Source organism: Pterocles gutturalis, unplaced genomic scaffold (genome assembly GCF_000699245.1).
Source record: "Pterocles gutturalis isolate BGI_N339 unplaced genomic scaffold, ASM69924v1 scaffold15545, whole genome shotgun sequence".
Taxonomy (NCBI): Eukaryota; Metazoa; Chordata; class Aves; order Pterocliformes; family Pteroclidae; genus Pterocles; species Pterocles gutturalis.
In genome coordinates, this window is record NW_010144028.1 from 74,696 (window position 1) to 93,700 (window position 19,005).

The 19,005-nt window shown below is 38.3% G+C and overlaps 1 protein-coding gene across 1 annotated transcript in view; it reads right to left on the reverse strand.

Moving 5' to 3' along the window:
• LOC104470153 (protein kinase C-binding protein NELL1-like) overlaps positions 1–19,005 on the reverse strand; it is a gene marked incomplete at its 3' end in the record, with an annotated part of 171,189 nt that overhangs the window by 59,164 nt on the left and 93,020 nt on the right. Inside the window, exon 13 of the mRNA XM_010084976.1 lies at positions 3,468–3,593. Coding sequence (XP_010083278.1) covers positions 3,468–3,593 — 126 coding nt within the window. The remainder of the gene's footprint in view (positions 1–3,467; positions 3,594–19,005) is intronic.

Genomic DNA, 19,005 nt, shown 5'->3' on the forward strand with positions numbered 1-19,005 from the left:
CCAAGTTACCCTCCTGAAGGCATGAACACTTACTGTGGAAGCAGATGACTAAAACATGAGAGCTTTTCGCTTCCAGCCACTGACATCGATCCTGCAGCCACTGCATGCTTTACAGATAGCATGTTCTCACTAAGAAATTAGTGTGGTGGCTCTCATTCCACCTCTCACCTCATGGACTGTTTGTAGTAATTGCTGGATTTACAAAAGAAATCAAGAATTTGTGGGCCATAGAAATGGATTTAGTCCTATTGTATCAAGGAGAAATCCTGCCATAAGAGAGCTCAGGGCAAATACTGACCAGACAATGTTGAAAAGCTTGCCCCTGCGTGTTGTTTAGACAAACAGCTTCATTCATAGGTCTTGAATAAGTATTAAAGTCAATATTATTATTTTTAAGCATGAGCTTAGTGCTTAAGTTTATGCATAAACATGAACATGCATATGCAAAACAATTTGAAATACTAAATTTTTATGATAGCATATATACCAGAACAAAAGGCTGCAGCTAAGAAATAATGTAAAAATGCTAATTATGCTTAAGTCAAGAAATACAACTATCAGCATGATTTGCAGTCAGCTGTTTAATTAATTTTAGTATTAATAAAGTTGCAGAAAATCAATGTGTCAAAAGGAGTTGAAAGGATTACCAACTACTCTGGACAAATTAGCAACACTTCCATGCCTAGAGCACAGGAAAGCACAAAGATGTTTAATTAAACTATTTACCAGTCAGGAATTTAAATCACTATAAATATTACATTTTTAGTACATTTTTTTTCTCAGATTGAAAGCACTTAAGAGCAAATAATATGCAGTTTCCCCCCCGGCATTTTTTTAAAGGAAGGAATGTAAAAATTGCTGCAGTTAAACCCAGTAAATGAAGGTGAAGTCAGGAACAAAAGAATGTAACACGGCATTTAAAATTAGAGGACTGGGGAATAATTCAACTCCAAAGTAACAAAAGATGTTACAAAAGTGCATGGAAAGAGGAAGGAGAAGATTTACGACATGAAGGTCAGGTGGTTACTCAGGGCCTAGGAACACTGTGTTTCAATGGACTGCTATCATTATCAACACTTAGAAAAATTAACCTCACTCTTCACTGAATCCTTTTTGGTGTAAGTCTCTGTTTTTCCCTTGTCTAATTTTCCCTCCAATATTACCATTGTCTCAGCGTGAATTTGAGCAAGATGCTCCAACTCTCTGTGCCTCAGCTTCCCCTCTTCCAAAACAGCAATTAAATACTCACCAGCCTTCCAGGGAGCATTGAGAAGCTGCCTTACCCACGTTAGCGCAGCATTCTCACAGTACGAAAGAGTCATCATTTTTGGTACTATTACGAACGTATTATTATAAACTCCTACAGCAGGAGTGCACTAGTTATCTCTCTCTGGGACTTCTCTACAGCCAAAACAAATGCAACTGAAAGCTTTCTACTGAGTTCATGGTTTTTGAGACAAGACCTGCGTTGAGTATCAGTCATCGATATGGAATCACTCCGGTTTTTGCTGGATTGACTCGATACTCTTCCAGTCTTCTGTTGACTGGTCCTGCAGAGCAAAGAAATGCTCTGTGCTGCAGGCAATACCCACTGGTACATAAATTACCTGCTGCTGAACTTGCCCAACAGCCCACTGAGGGACTTTGTTTCAAGTGTTTCTGCATTTCAAGGCACCTGGAACTAAACAACATTTCCCTTCACTGTTCTAGGAACTTGGATGCTGTTTTCTGCAGTTCAAACCAAAGAGTATTGCTTGACACCAGGAGCTAGGTCTTGTCCTGCCTTTTAGCACTTCACACGTACAGACCTCAGGAAAGGAGAGACCAGCATAAGAGTATTTAGAGCCTGCTGAGTTAATACAGTCACAGTGTCATCCACTCAGGTTGGCTTAGGACCAACGCCCAACTCTTGCCCTGAAGACACAGTGCAGTGAGAAGACAAGCACACAAACCAAGACGCAGCTCGTAGGACAATGGGCTGTCCTCAGCATGTAGAGGACAGAGTGGACTCCGAAGCAGTGTATATCAATGTATCAGTGCCAAGTAAAATCAGGAGGGTTTAGATCTGCCTGAGGTCTTTATCCCCAGCCATACCTGTTGTGCTGAACATCTGCTACATAATAAATGGTGACACATAACCCAATTAATAATTTCATAATGTTCCTTTAAAAACTATGCAGTGCTAGGCAAGATACTCACTAATGATATCCTTTAGGACAGGAAGATCTAAAGAGGGCTCTTCCCCAAAATCTGAAAACTATTCCACCACAAACCTACCTTCACTGCCTACTGACCCAGATTTGGGTTTTTAGCCAGCAGACACGTCTTAGCAATTCACAAACTGCAGGCCATCACGGGAATGGCGGCAACATTTGTTTACTGACCTCTGTGAACATCCAAGACCCTGCACAGTACTTTGAAAGTTCAAGTGCCACAGCAAAAATATCAATGTTTCTTTCTTGAATGTTAATTTAGTTCACCAAAAAGGAAAAGGAGGAAAAGAGAGTAGATTAGATTGCAGAAATAGCACTGTCTTTCAAAGACTGACTGTATTAGCAATTGGCTGCCTAAAAGCTTCTATTCAGGTCTTTTTTCAAATACACACAGTGGTTCTGGATGAGAGGCCAATAACCTGCCCTTTGAGATTGCCACTTCACCGTTGTGAAACCTGCTGCATTATTAGAATTATTATGGGGTCAACTACACCACCTTGAACCTGACAGGTAAACTCCAGGAGCAAAAATCTAAAGGCATCAATTTTAGTGATAGCAAACAATTTGAACGTTTGTTCTAACCATAGCAGGAAATTTCTGCAGTTGAGTTGCCTTTCACAGATAGGGGAGGGGAAGGGAAGAGCAGAAGGGGGCTGCTGGGTTCTTTTTCCCTTGAAATAGAGATTTCTTAGAACACTGCATTTTTTCTATGCTTTAGGCACAGCTTTTCCAACAACACTCTGCAGAAGGACTTGATCTGAAAGGTGCGTTAGATTCAAAACTGTATGCTACTCCAGAAACCACATGGGACAGAAGTGAAGGGCTTATGGGATAACCTGTCAAAATCATGAGGTTTTCTTACTTCCTCTTCTCTACCCATATTGTAATTCGGATTAGCATATAAACTGCAGATTAACATTTAAATTCTAGGACTTCTTCTAAACAATAAACTTCAATATAATATTTTTCACAGAATTAAAACACTGATCCATTTTGAAAATGCTTCCTGTTTCTGCTGTAGATAAGGGCTTGCTTTTTGCAAGTAACACAATTATTTCAGTGACTCATTGCTTAGAGAAGCCAAAGGTAAAAGGAGGTCTGTGAACATTACATTTACCTATCTCACTTGTGCCTACATTTTATGCCAGCAGAAGGCCAGCTGGCATTTGGCTTGGCACAGGGACTAATTAGAAGCTAAGCAAGACACATAACACAGAGCATAACACTATTATGGCTGCATACCTAAGAGCTTACCTGTACAGGAGAAATCATCCACACGGACATATCCCATGACACAGTCACAACGATAGGATCCAGGCAGGTTAACGCACACAGTATTGGCGTGACAATAATGCATCTTGGCAGCGCACTCATCAATATCTGCAGAGGAAAGTCACAGTCAGGCTCACTGAAATGAATAAAATGACACAATATTAGAATAAGAGAAAATAATTTCCATTTACAACTCCAAAGGCAAACTGGTTTAACTCTAGCATTAAAGAACAAGGCCAATATAGTAGAAAAGTATACCCTAAAATAGAGGTAAATCTCCTGTATCACAGTAATGGGTTCCCTTCCACTGTTCTTCATTAAATCCCGCATTTTTTTAACTCTGGATAAGTAAGGCATTTTGCTTTTTTCCTATGATAACATTAAAAGACAAAAACTAATGCTGATTTTTCAAACACACAAAACAGCATCAGAAGTAAGCAACACTGAAAATCCTAACTCTGTCTCATCAGTAAACTAAAGCATGAAGGCACAGTAACTGTACAGCATTATGAGTTGCAGTGCTGGAAAGACACGGCATGGCAATGTTTGTCAGGGCAACGTAGCAGACTCAACTGCGGAGTTGATCAGCAAGTATTCCAGCCCTCCAGATCCACCCAAGTGCTCTGACACCCTATCCCTCAAACACACTTCTGCTGCAGGAGTTACTGACCATCGCTCTGTTACTTCCACATCCCACACAAGCAGAAGATTGAGCCAGCCACCTAAGCCCATTGTCAGCCTGCCATCATCCCAATGGGAAGGAGTGGTAGCAACTTGACCCATTATCTCTGTTTGCTTGAGCAAGCTCAACTGCTGCTGCAAATCCAAAATTCAAAACTGTTGTCACAATAGTGAATCAAACCTATCATTTACTTGCCTGTTTAAATATCCCAGAGCTCTGGGATATTGTAAACCTCAAAGTCTTCCTCCTTACTCCCCCACAAAACCAGATATTATACAGAAGAATTCTCTTTATTTTTTTCTCAGCAGGAGCGGTTTTCTGCTTAGTAGCACAGATTTTACATACAGTAATTCATGGCTTTCAAAAGATTAATTCTAGTGTTACATATGTCCACACAAAGAAAGATGAATCAGACACATTCCCCCCCACACACACACCTTTCTCCTTGTTGTTGATTGCTCACACTGCAGAAAGGTATTCATTGAAAACACGACTGAAGAACTTCCTCAGCGGGTGGTCACCCCACAGCGTGGTCTCGTACCCCATCGCTCCACACAGCTCCCTGTAGAGACCCAGCTACAGGCTCCCTTCTCCCTCACCACACAGCGCTCACGCAGCCACAAAGGCAGTGTTAGGGGCTAGTACCATAACGGCAGGATTTAACTCCAGAAGGGGGGGAATTTGTGCACATACTGGGTTCTTGCTCGCCTAAATTCAGGTATCCTGTTTAACCTCTAAACCAAAGCAGCTGCAGTCGATACACCCCCGTTTTCCAGTCTGAAAATGAAACACATGCCAGCTATACTCACACTTCCTATACTACAGACATCTGTCTAGTAGGAACTACTTGCTAAACCACTTTGTGTTGGCCACCAAACAGCTGTCAGTTGGCAGCGATCTCTGATTGCTGACAACTTGGGTTGAATTAGAAATTATGGCCTGGAGGCAAAAGACTTTGTATACCCCTGCAAACACCTTGAACTATCTCATTTCCACATTTCTGTTGTTTCTGTTGCAGTGCCACTTGATAAAATGAATTTTTAAAAGTCGGGAGCATCAATATACGGAAGATAAAAGCCAAGAAAAATCCTCCCACATGTCTTGTTATCATACCACCAAGTGCTAGAGCCACTTGGGAAACACTCAGGTGTTGACGTCTGTTCACACTGTTCTGCTTGCAGCCTCTTTTTAATAGGCTTTTGGAGCATAGCTTTGAGGAGTTTTTTCTTGCATATCTAATAATTTTTGAGCATAAAAGGGAGAGGAACAAAAAGATGTCTGAAAAGAAAGCAAGAATGTCAAAACAGCAACCAATTCACCTGAAAATTAACCTTACGCCATACCCTCTAGCTCCAGCTTCCTTGCTGAATTCACTGGACAATACTCCTCCTCTTTCTTCCCCAAAGGGAAGCGAGAAGATTAAAAGTCTCAGAGGTAAAGGAATTTGAACTTTGATTCTGCAAGCAAGGCCCACATTACTGTAACACCAAATACAAGAATACCCAGAGATAAAAAGAAAATTCACAATCTATATGAAAATATCACTGTTGGAGAATTTCTCAAAAGGAGACCAAGGACTTCAAATGATGACTTGACTGTGAATAGGGGAATTGAGAACAACTGCCACTGGGCTGCTGCAGAAGTCCTTGAGTCCAGGAAGAAAAAGACTGGGCCTAACACAGGAAGCAGAAGGAACAAAAGATCCCTCTATTCAAACTTAGCTCATTTATTTAACTCTCTTCTCAATATTTCTTGGCGCATTTTCCATAAACTCTTTCACTATTTCACATTTTCTTTTACCTTTACAGTATTAACCTTCTACTAATACACACTTTTCCTTTACAGAAAATAATACTGAGAGGTCAAACCTGCCAATAGTATTTTCTTGTTAAAGCCTGTAGGGCAGTGCTAAAGCTGTTGTTCTGGACCACAATTCTACAAATTCTTGTAAAAGGTTAGGTATTCATCACAAAAAGCTTTGCGTTTTTACTTAATATTGTTAGAGTAAAATCCATAAAGCACAGAGTGGTATGTATCAGCTCAGTTGTAATGGAACTCAAATTGTGATTCATATGTATAGATTGCTTGTCGCACTTGAAATATTAGAACTCATCTTCTAGTGGTCTTTTGAGATGATAAAAATACGTGATTTATGTTTCTCTCTAGACTGGTGAAGTAGTTTGTTTTTCTTTCAAACAGGTATACTTATGGTCTTTAAAATGAGACTTGACACAGCATAATGATCATTCACATATCACCAGCTTCCATTTACCTAGGCTGGCTCTTTGCAACAACAAAGTCATTTGGGCTTCAGCTTTTCAGTAAGGACCATTATGTTGCAAGGTGGGTTGCTTTGGTAAGCGAGTGCTATTCTGCTGGCTCCAAGCGTTTCTTTAACAGTTAGCAAAATAAGATTCACTGCCTATACAGAACTCTCTTTACTGCAGTACACGCCTGCCCTATATAGCTAATCAGTTATCACCATTACTCCTCACAGTTCTAAACATCATACATGAACTTGTAGGGAAGTACCCATGTACTATCTTTATTATTTGCGCCAGTGCACCCAGTAAGGCTATGAGTGCACTGGGATAAAACACAAGAAAAGCATTTTGGTGGAGCTACCTGCTTAGCACCTACACGCTTTTTGCCACACAGCAGTGACACACAGTCATTTGGCTCATCATTCCTCAAAATATGACAATCCTGTAATGAAAGACAGCACCGGACTCTTTAAAGCTTGCTGTCCAGACTATCTAGTGTCACTTTAAGTGAGAGGATTTTCCTTTTACTATTCTACTAAATTCTGCTGCTCTCTAAGGAAAACTGAAAATTTCCAGTTCCACTCTCCCTGGTGCTTTCTGTCATTATGCTGGCAATTTACAACGCATTATTAAATGTCTGAGTGGTTGGTTTGGGGGAATGGTCCTCGAGAGCCTTGAGATCTCTTAGGATAAAAACAATTTATTTAAATTGAACTTTTCATAAAAGATCATTTAAATCAGTTAGAAAGCTGCCACTGATGTATTAGCATTAAAGAAAATACAAGTAACGCAGTGTTGTTTTTAACAGAAAGGAGCCTGTTTTCCTAACCCTAAGTGAATGCATTCATTTGATAAATACATTAATACAAAATGTTCACAGAATTATAAATATCACTTTTTTTTTTTTTAATGTTTGCAGCTACAGCTCTTAGGGATGGTTGATAACTTATTCATAAGGTATCTCTGACAGTTGCAAATAAGTTATTTTAAAAAATATGCAGCCAGAATTCACATATGATAATGCAGCTTAAAGAACACAGATTAAAAATAATCACAAAAAGCAGAATGAAACATTTGGGGGAACAGGTTTTGGCTAACGGCAGCAGCTCAGTTATTTTCTCAAACACGCCAAAAAAAGAAGTGAAGATTCTTCTTGTACAATAGCAGCCACTGTGATGTTTAGAACTTAACTGAAATCCAGATTGCTTTATCCAGGATTATTCAAGCCTTTTAATTTTTTTCTTTCTAATTATTCTTTGAAACTATACTGATATTTGTATTTAGAATGCACGGCAGCAGAACCGACTACTAAACAGTGTGCCTGAGTGTGTGTAAAGACTTCTCTTTAAAGATGCCGCTTAATTTGCTCTTCCACTAAATAGCTTATGAGAGTCTCTATAATGAGCAAGCTACTCTTCAGTTTCAGAGTCTGTCTGGCCAGCAGGATTCGGAACTTTTACTCAAGACAGTACCTGCTCCCCAGCTACTCTGGCCTCTTGAACCCAATTAAAGCAGATCAATGTCTTTGAGGACACTCTGCTATAAGGGATTTGTAGATTCTGAGCAACATTCATCACATCCTCTCATGGATATTATGGCAGAGAGGTTCTTCATCAACTCCAGGTATTTTAACATATTCAGGAATACCAGCAGCTACTTCAAGAAAGAATTCTATATTTCAAGGAAATGACCTGATGTCTATCAGAAAAAAGCAAAGAACACTTTCATGTCGCCTCGAGCTGTATTAATGCCTCTGGAGAGTAAAGAGTAAGATGTGACTGCTTCTGACTATAATGAGCCCACTCCAACCAAAATGGAGTTAATCCCAAACAAACTGGTGCTAGTGCTAAAGGAGCTGTTGGCTCTCAGAACTTTGTAGGAGCAAGCCTACAACAGCAGAAGTTGCCCACCCTTTGGCTGAGAGCACCCAGGGGATTTCATGGCTTAGAGACCTATCGCTGTATCCCTGGAGAACAGGACTACGTAACGAACTTAGATTCTAAGTTAGGAAATAACCATATTTGTACATGCTACCCTTCTCAGAATAGAAGTTTTCTTAAAGCTTTACTCCAAACACCAGTTCTGGAATAAATAAAAACTCGTACAGATGTGATAAGTAAAATGTTGGGGTACTCAAGGTTCATCCTTGGAAATGTAATAAATGCTTCCACAGGCATAGTGACATGTATCGCAATAAAGAAAATACTTTTAACTTCAGCACAGTAACCACGTTTGGCAGTTCATCAGAAATGAAACATTACACAGAACATGAAAAGCCACTGGCTCTTTCCATCCTGTAGCAGGCTATGAAAAAATGATGACATTCCTCCCTCCCTACGCATCCTATATATCTTTCCTTAAAGCAGGAGAAGTTTTGGGAATCTCCTAGCTGTTGGGGAGAAGATGATAAGAAAACAAGGCTCGTCACAAGGCGTATGTGGGACAATTTTGCCACCAAGGATGATTTGATAAGCCAAATCATAAATTGTGAGCTATACTGTCACAGTCTGTCAGCACAGCACATCTCCGGGCAACTGCGAGCTTTAAAATCTGACACTATTCTCCACTACTCCCTTGCTACAACCCAGAGTATGATGACAAGGGTCTGATCTGCACCATGCTCCTCCAATGAATCCATACAGATGAACAAAAATGTGAATATCTGCCAAGTCTACTCCCTTGCATAAATGGTGCTCATCAGTGCAATACCATTTGCCTACCTGGGACAGAGGGAGTTAACCGCTAGAACCCACAACACAAACCTCAACAAACTGCTACAGGGACAGGAGTAGCAAGAGTTATGCATAATAAATCTAACTGGACTACTTTCCCTTAGTATTTAGTACTATGCTTTCACCCATTTTTCTTCTCTCAAGGCTCTTAATGTACGAGATTTCATTCTAAATCTAACTGCTTCATGCTTGGCTGTAAGAGTTACCATTACATAAGTCGACATCAAATAAAAGGTTATGCTACTACTGTTCCCAAATATATTACAGCCCATTAGAAAACAAAGCAATATAATCAGTTCATTCTTATCAAAATAGCTCTGTTCCCTAGAAAGATTGCCTCTAGTTTACTGATTACATAAACGTACTTCCAAAGCCGTGCTTGCTTTGGCTTTGATTTCACTTACGAAAGAAACTCCTTTCGGATCCGAGTAAGCACTGATAAAATGGATACTTCTGTTGAAAAAGAATGTCCGATTCCTATAGTAGATTTACCTGCTGTTAATTTTAATCTTTCTAAGCATTCTTAGAGATACCAGTGGATGCTTATATGGGGGGAAAGAGGGGAGGGGAAGGGAAGAGGTGAGGGGAGCCTCTAATCTTCCATTCACCTACATTAGTCAAGCAATATGATACACCGAAATAACTACATCCATTTTCATTCAGCTCACACCTTACCTTTTCAATCCCTTCTATGTGATTTTACTAATGGCTAAGGGTGAACAATGGATTACTGTATCAAAACGCACAGTTCTTTCTTCATGCTGCTATACTGAGAACAAATATATTAAACACCTGGTCTGTCTTATACCATCGCCTAAAATTTTTGCTTCACTGTTCTATTTTTATCCCTTACACTCTTACCCAGTTTGTCTCCTTCTATCCATGTCCTGCGATATTTTCTATCCATGTCCTGCGATATTGACTGGCTTACTCCTTCAAATCCACACAGATGCTATCTTCAAATGATAAATTGTAGAAAGCTACCCGTATAATTGATCTAGAATCCCTGTGCCCACAGCAACCTTTTGCTGTGGCATTTTGAAGGACAGAGTATCTGTCTGAAAAATTAAATGCTGATGAAAAACACATGGGGTGTTTTTTTTTGGGGGGGTGGGCTATCTTTACCACGTCTAAAAATACCTATAGTCCCTGGAAAACCACTGGTCTTGTGTTTTATGATGAATTTTAATATATGCTATTATTATAAATGAGATGTGCTATGTTAGTAGCAAATAATCATACAAAATTAATATTCCACCATTTTCACACTAAACCGATTTTTTCCCTCAATGATCATTTGGGCAGCACAAAGCAGCACACAGGTAATGGAAAAATATTGTCCCACGTTGGTAAACACTCGCTGTGCCCTTTCTTCTCTAGATATGGCCTTCACAACACTACTCACATTTTTCTAAATGTTCTCTCTTAACATCTTTTCAAGCATTCATTATTCATCTGTTTCCATCACATCTTGCTCCTCTACCCAATTCTGCTGAAAAATCCACATGGGAACATTGAACTCGCAGTGGTAGACTCCTCACCATTGCTAAGTTGGCAACTATATCCCTCCACAAGCCCAACCAGGTGGTTTAACAAGACAGAGAATTTACTGATTTTATTTTCGTGGGTCCAGACTACTCCCTGCTAATCAGGTTCCACAGAGGGTTAGAGCCAAATATTGTATTCAGATAAGAAAATTATAGATCATTGCAAAACAGTTCCTTTCCTAGTATCCCTCTAAGCCATGCTGAACGCCTTTCTTTGTTCTACATCCTTGCTACACAATCTAGTCTTATTGCTTGTGCCTTTTTAAATTTAATCTAATCTATAATGTAAAAATAAATAAACAAGCAAACATTAGCAGAAGAAAAATGCCTAATTTTAGATATTATAAATATTTTTCCCTATAAACATAACCTTAATTGACATAACTGAAAAGTGCAAGATGTGTTTCTCATCTAAGCAAACATGGTAATCAGGTGTGATTTATAGCACTAGTTACTGAAAGAGGCATTTCTGGTTTGGAGATTGCAATGATACTGCATTCCTTAGGCATAGCCTGAGGTGAGCTAAACAAGAGGAACAGTAAAAAGGGGTGGTGGGGGAGGAATCCAACAGATGATCATAAAAAATACTCTTTACTTGCAACCCTAATTCCTGCCTCAACACTTAGTATGAAATTTTATTTTTATTGCTTTGCTTTTGGCTATGAAATTGAAATGGTGATTTAATGCTTTCCCCTTTGATAACATAGTCAAAGTTTAACTGCAATTAAAAAAAATGAAATTTGGAGTCTCAAGTCCTTACTATTTCATTTCTAATACATGCATCCATATTACTGTAACCACTATAATCATGAGTCAATAATGTCTTTACTCACATTTCCTTTATCAGTATCAGCTACTGAGGAATTCATTCAGTTTCCCTGAAGTTCCACCAAGAACAGTGGTCAGAGCACAAAGGAAGGAGAGAGTTGCTGACCCAACCCTCCCCAGCCATGACAGCTAACGGTGAACATACCTGTTGTTTGGTTATCTTTCAATGGAAGATCTTGAATGGGTACATGTCCTTCTGAAAAAGGACTTACTGCAAACAAGCTTTCCAAGATTCTTCCAGAAGCAGGATTTTAATCTGTAGTACACAGCACCCTGACCTTTGGGAGTGGAGGTCAGGAACAGAAGCAGCATTACGTTGTTTTTCACGACATTAAATTACTATTTTATTACCAGTGCCATTACGTACATCACGACCCATAAGCTTGTCATTGTTTCTTCTCCCCTGTCTTGTTGAGGAGTGGGAGTGACAAAGCAGCTTGATGGGCACCTGGCAGCTAGCCAAGGTCAACCCACTTCACTTACTTATTGTTTCAAACTAAGAATTTTATTTCCTTTAGCCTATGAAAAAGTAACCTAAGCAATTATATCACCATATTTGGTATCTCTTAAGTACTAAAGAATGAAGAATCAGAAACCCATTTATGATGGAAAGGCAAAATCAAGATTTTTCAAGTTTCCCTTCTACTTAAGTCATGTAAGAATGATGCTAATAACTGTAATTGTAACAGCTGATAGATGCAATTTTAATTAGTTAGGCACTGTTTTTCATTACGGTGAGTGATGTACTGAAACCCTATTGAGTCATAAAACCATCATTTAACACAACTGCAAGCCTTTTTGAGGCAATTCACTTGACATTCTATTAAATCAAAGGAAAGGTGTGACTAGTGTATCTAGACTGCATCTGTATTTCTGCGTATAATAAATGTCAAGGAAAAATTAGTAATGCACAATAACAAGATTTGTCCACAGATTACATGCTGCTCTCTCACGGAACATTGATATTCAAGGTAAAAAGTACTTTTTTTTTTTTAAGTCATACACCTTCTTCCAATAAAGAACAGCTTCTCGTCCTCCTGTAGTGCTTTCACAAACCCAAATATAAATACATGAAATAATCCATCAACACAATAGACTGATCAATCCTACAGTCTAACAAAGCTGAATATATACTGAAATTTATCCTTAACAATCAGTTTCTATTTACCTTCCAGTTTTTCAGAAATCTTAACAACTTTGTTCCTTAGTTCTACCTTCTCATTATCTTGGCAGCCCTAAAACACTACTTTTGTCTATTCCACAATCCTGAATTCACAAAAAGCTGCTCTCTGACTGTTCGTGCACGTATTTAAGACAGTTATGTTCATTCTATCACTTTAACCAAGCTATACATACCCAGCTTCTGTTCTTGCCTCATAAATCAGTTCCTACAACCTCTTCATCATTTTTACAGTTCTTTCTGAATAGCTTTCTATTTATTAATTTTAAATTATCTACCTGCATGTACCATTTGCCTCAACGTGTCACATGCTCTCAACTCTGCTTCTCAATCTTCACAAAGATTTTGGAAGGGTAAAATCATATGCTGCTTTGACCTTGGGAAATTATCCCAGAAACAGATTCTGTTAAAAAAGTTTTAGCAAAAACATGAAGGGAAAAAAAATTATACAGGAATAGTGAAATTGCTGTGGTTAAATTATTTTGAGGTTTACACAGTGGTGTGAAGACCTCCTAACCAAAGGAAGACTGATATGAATTTCTTATAATTACATAGCATATAATTCGCACTGATTCTAGGTTATATAAATCTTGCTGTTTTCCAACTAGGTCCTAGATTCTTGTGCTCTGATAAATCCCCCATAAATCTGCTATTACTTAAAATGCAAGGAAGACACATGACCCCAATGATGATGGGTAGAGGATGTTCTCTTTGGCTGAAGGACAAGGCTCATGAGGTGCACTAGAATGTCTGCACACCCAACCTTCAGCTGATTAAAAAAAACAGATAGCTGACATCTGTGCTATTTAAAATATTGGTATACACACACTTACTCATCCATATGTGAATTAAAACAATCCTTGATGGCAGATGCAGGAGGGGCTATGTTCCCTGTGCATGCTGTGTTCATTCTAGATACATCCTTTCATACTTTAAAACCCTGAAGTCTCTATCTGGGCATCCTAAGTACAGACACATAATTAAAGGGACATCACATACTGCAATTTGTTCAGGAATCAGTAACAAAAGATAAGCACTAACACAACTAGATAAAAATTCAAAGGCATCCGTCTTCATTCAGTCACAGGGAGTTTTGAAGACTTGGCTAGTAAATACTGAGGGCACATCCAGGGTGTTACTACTCATATGCTAAAATCTGCGTTTGGTTCTACGTCAGTGAATTCATTTGTTGCACTATCACACGTTAAAACATCTGATTAGCCATTTTGTTGATATAATAACAATAAAATATTTGAATAATAATTCAAATATCTACTGACAGATGAACAGCTTGTTTCCGAGGTGACCAAAGTGAATCACATTCCCTACCAAAATTCCCTTAGGTATAGCCAACTTACTATTACCTTGAAAAAATAAATTCTTCCTCTACTCACAGCATCCCTCAATCACAGCTCCCCTTTTTTTTTTTTTTTTTTGGTGTTCTCCTGCTGTTTTCTCTGATGGGAAAACTGTTCCTATTTTCAAGTACAAATCTCACCGGTTTATATTTTCGCAGTGTTGCAATTTATCAATCTTATTTTAACCTGTCATTTTATCTAGTGTCCGTGTAAATAAATACTGATAGTAGATGTCTTGCAACCAACCCAAAAGGCCCAGACATCTTGAAGGCATAAAGGAATTAGTCTGACAATAGCTATTGATGCAAGCTGATGTACAATATGAAGAAATACCTAACATGGCTTAAAACAATAGTCTCTCTGACTGCTACACTTCTGAATTAGCCATAAACCACAGAGGAAACATTTCTGAACTCAAAAGCACTTTGGACAGATATAATTCTATTAATGTCAGTGGAGATGATTGTAAGCAGCTTTGTCTGTGCAGGTAAAAAGAAGAATGGGGAGCAAAGAAATCAAGCCTGCCATGGCAAGGCTACACAGAGGCCATAGACCAAAGCTACAGTGTCCTTCAGAAAGAGACAGGCTCTCCAGCCTGGTATCTTCCATCCAGTTGGACTGGACCATCCACCCAACTACAGATGTCAGCATGGCATTGTATCTGGACAACTATCCTTGACAGTGTCTCGTACAGAAAAAGAAAAGCCCTGAGGTCCACAGTCTGGGTTTTGATGTCTTGGTTATACTCCTACACATCAAATCATCTGATTCTTTTGGGCACAAACCACCAGGAATAGCCCAAATCAATGTGGTGCCTCACACAATTCAGGAGAAAATTAGGCGAGCTCCTTCCAAATTTGAGAGAGAGAAAAGGCAACCTACACAGCATCATATAGTCACTTCAGAAATCAGTTTAGAGATTTCCCTGATTTCTGACAACAGCCTAGCCTAGCATCATGGCTATTAAAAGCCTTTTTAAAATCAGTCTGTCATCACCCCGATGTCTCAAACCCGGAGCTCAAAGTGATACACTACCTGCGATCTCTCAGAGGAAGTGACACTTCTGAAAGCACATCAACAAATGGTTTTTACACTGTGAAACTATTTCTCATGCAGTGAACAGTCCTTCAGGAAAGTATAGTTGCCACAGCATTTGGATGCCATTTTCTCTTTAAGCCTCAGAAATAAAAAACCCCCTCATTTTATAGAAAAATAGGGAGCTCAAGACTAAAAGATTCAACATTGTCCTGTCCTTCACACTCACTCATTGCTATTATTGCTTTTTCTCAGTGGATAAAGATGGGAAGGGGGGAGATTTCACAGCTGGCAAGTTCTGAAATTTTTTAGGTGATAGCCAGGTGTGTTTAAAACGAAGATTTACTCTTGGATCTTAATCAGGTTGCAATTTTTTTTAAAATAAATGCCACTATTCACATATTATAGTGACACTTACTTCAAGGCAGTAGCAATATCTTGCTTTATTTCTCCAACTGTATATTTCCATTGCTTTTTTCAGCGGTTGTAAGGTTCATGGTATATTATAGCACGTGCTATTATAGCTCTGACAAGTAAGTGTGAAATGATCATTATACTAGACCTATTTCTCCTTACCAGTTAGTTATGTGAAAAGTAGCCATAAAAAAAAAAAAAATAAGTATACAGACCAAATACAGACACAATAAAAAGTATAATATTTATTCCCTACCAACCTGATATCCCCAGTTTGTACTGTTAGAAACAGAGAGATTGTCAGTCATTTTCAGACTCATAAATATTTTAAAGCGCTTTCCAAAGACCACAGACTTAACCTGGAGTTTCTCCCTGAGGAAGGGAAGGAGACAAATTTGGTACAAGAACAAGCAGGGGATAAATATGGACTGTCTGTATGGAGAACACAGAGTAGGTAGCTTTTCAGGAACACAGAGTTCACAGAACTTGAATTAATTTATCTCAAATCAAAAAGAACAAAGACAAGCAGTATGAGAAATTATTCATTGGGTTTTCATGAGGTGTTTAGCAGAGCTGGATGACTTATTTTTGTAAATGGGTCATATGTTAAAAGTACAGTTTCAGCTTACCAGATACTCATGAATTTGGAACAAATCAAGAAAGCACAGCTCAGTAATACAAATCAACTACTTTTTTGGAGAGTGTGTCATTCGTGAAATCTTTCAGCCTCGCAAGGGAACAAGTGCCACAGAAGAGGATGTGGAGAGGTCTGAACAAGGGTCTCTCACACCAGGAGACCATCCCAACCAGACTTTGGAGAGGCATAAATAGAGGCAATATCAAAAAGTCTTCCTGTTTAGGGTGGTTGGTTTACTCTCTTGAGATTTTTTTTTTTTTTTTTTGCTTTACAACACTCCCCAAACATCTGCAATTCTGCATCCCACTTCTGTACATTTGCTAACATCTTAATACTTGTTAATTACTCTATAAACAGCTGAAACACTTGCTACTGAGTCTGTAGAATAACTTCAAGGGTGATAACATTTTCTGATGCCTATTTCAGAGATATTAATGCCTATGCAAATCTAAGGAGTCACAACTGGTTTTATACAAGGAAACAAAACCAATTCAAATACTCAAAAAAAATTTGTAACCACCGTTACTAGAAGAGTTTTGGCCTTCTCGTTACACCAAATTATAACCTTTTGTAAGCACACATTATTCAGGGCACCTCTGAGTTATTATTCCTCTCCCAAGAGGATCCCCAAGCATCCTAGTCTCTCCAATCCCTCCATCCTAGGCATTAGATTGTTTGCTACATTTGTGTTTTTTACTAATTTTGACAATGATAGCATTAGATTGCTTGCTCCCTTTGTGTTTTTTACTAATTTTGACAATGATTTATCTTAAAGACAATCTTTTATGTATTTTGAATTGTTCCTTTCTTCCCTTCAACCTGAGCCTGTCTGCAAAGGTCATCCTGCACCATATTCTTCTCTTTCTAGTCTCATCTACAGATATGGACATTGCTTGAAAGTGTACAGCATCCTATAAATCTAACATTTAAAATCTGAATGTTTAAATTCCCTTGAGCCAAATCTAGGACACCTGGGCAATTTCTGTGACCAGGTATTTCTCTTGAACACTTACTTCCTAATGTACTTCATTTAGATATATGTTTTAAAATCTAAAGTTTGTCACTAGCTCAGTTTTCAAATTACAGTTTAAGCAGAAAGACTATGGCAAATTTACATACAAAAAGCCTTTGCTCATACGTCTATGAAATTGTCAGATTTCACAAGCTCAGTCAGGAAAGTCTGGGTCACAATCTACATGGAAAACTTCCAAAATATTGGGTAGAATGGATCTTGAATGAAGCAACACGTTGAATCACCGTTATGCAATGCCTGCCCCACGTGAAAAAGAGCTTCTGGTGTTGAGAATGAGCTCTCCTAGCCATCCTGTTAATTTAAAAGGTAAACAAGAACCAATGGGTTTCTTTCCTTTTGCCATACTTCTATACAGCAATTTACATTTAACTTTCAAACTGCAATTTCAGTGGGGTTTGGCATGTTTTACCATAGGAAACAAAAGAATGATGTAGCATAGCCATAGAGTTGTTACACTCTGACTAGCAATGGCCTTCCACAGAAGTGAGACAATTGGGGGAAAAAGTGAAATCATTTGATTGTGGACACAGTAATTATACAGAAAGACCTCATTATATTTTTTTTCTGCTTATAGCAGTGCATAAGTCTGTATACCACTTGTTATTTTGGTTTTTAATTATCTGTTTTAGTACTAAAAAGTACGCCCACTATCCAGATAATGTTTTCCTTTAAAACGACAGGTGGGTCAAATGGAGGTTCTTCTGAATGCCCCCATGTTAAAAATTCATAATCTCATTACTAAAAACTATTTCAAAGTGAATTAAGGTGCAACAGAACTTGATTAACTGCAGTTATAAATCTGAAACTGAAATGAAGACAGTTCTAAATCAAATAAAATACCTTATTAAAAGACAAAACTTCAGATATTTATCAATCTCCAGAAGTTAAGAGTAGAAAACAGAAAACGATACAATGTATATGAAGCTGGGAGATATCCTGTCATCACATCCTATTGACCGAGAGTAAATCAAAAGACAAGAATAGACTGAAAACATTTTAGTGGGTTTTTTGGTGGCACTTTGCAAATTTTTAACCTATAGTATGAAGTCTTCAGGCTTGTTCTTTACCTCTAATCACAGCTGAGCCTCACTGGGGGCAATATCAGGGGTGAAGAATTTAAAAGCAGCAATAATCCTATAGAAAAGTTAATTGATATATAACAAGATATATAAAAATAAGTCTACAAAGAAGGTTTGGGATTTAACAGAACCAAATCTGAGTGCCTAAGAAAGAGAACACAACTGACTGGACTGCATTGAGCCCAAGAACCTGGAGAAATAACTTGAATAAAAGGTTCAAACTATTTGGAATGGAAGTGAGAAACACACAGCAAGGATGTGAAGCACTTCAAATAACATACCAAGAGTAAGCAAAAGACTTACAAGGATGGGAAAAGAGAGATTGATTAACAAGGTAAGACATGTCTCCTAAGTTAGCCACACAGTAAAAATAGTATCTGAGCTCAATCTTTCAAAGGAAAACAGGATGAACAGTGAGAGGCTCTTTTTCACCTGAGCAGAAGAGAATGAGGAAAATAAGAGAATGACTAGTTATGGATTCTCTTATTCTCACATAGATTCAATGAAAAGCTAACTCTGTGTATAGCCCCAAACCTGGGTAAATGTCCCATTTTCTCATAAGAATAATGACACACAGACAGGAGCATTTCCAGCATACTGAAAGAACCAGAAGATGAAAATACAAATTCAGTGGTAAGTTTTTTAATGAAACCTATAAACTAATGGGAACTAAAGTTTTCCCATTATACCAGTTAGTTTCATAAACCTTTACTTGAAAACTTTGTTCTCTG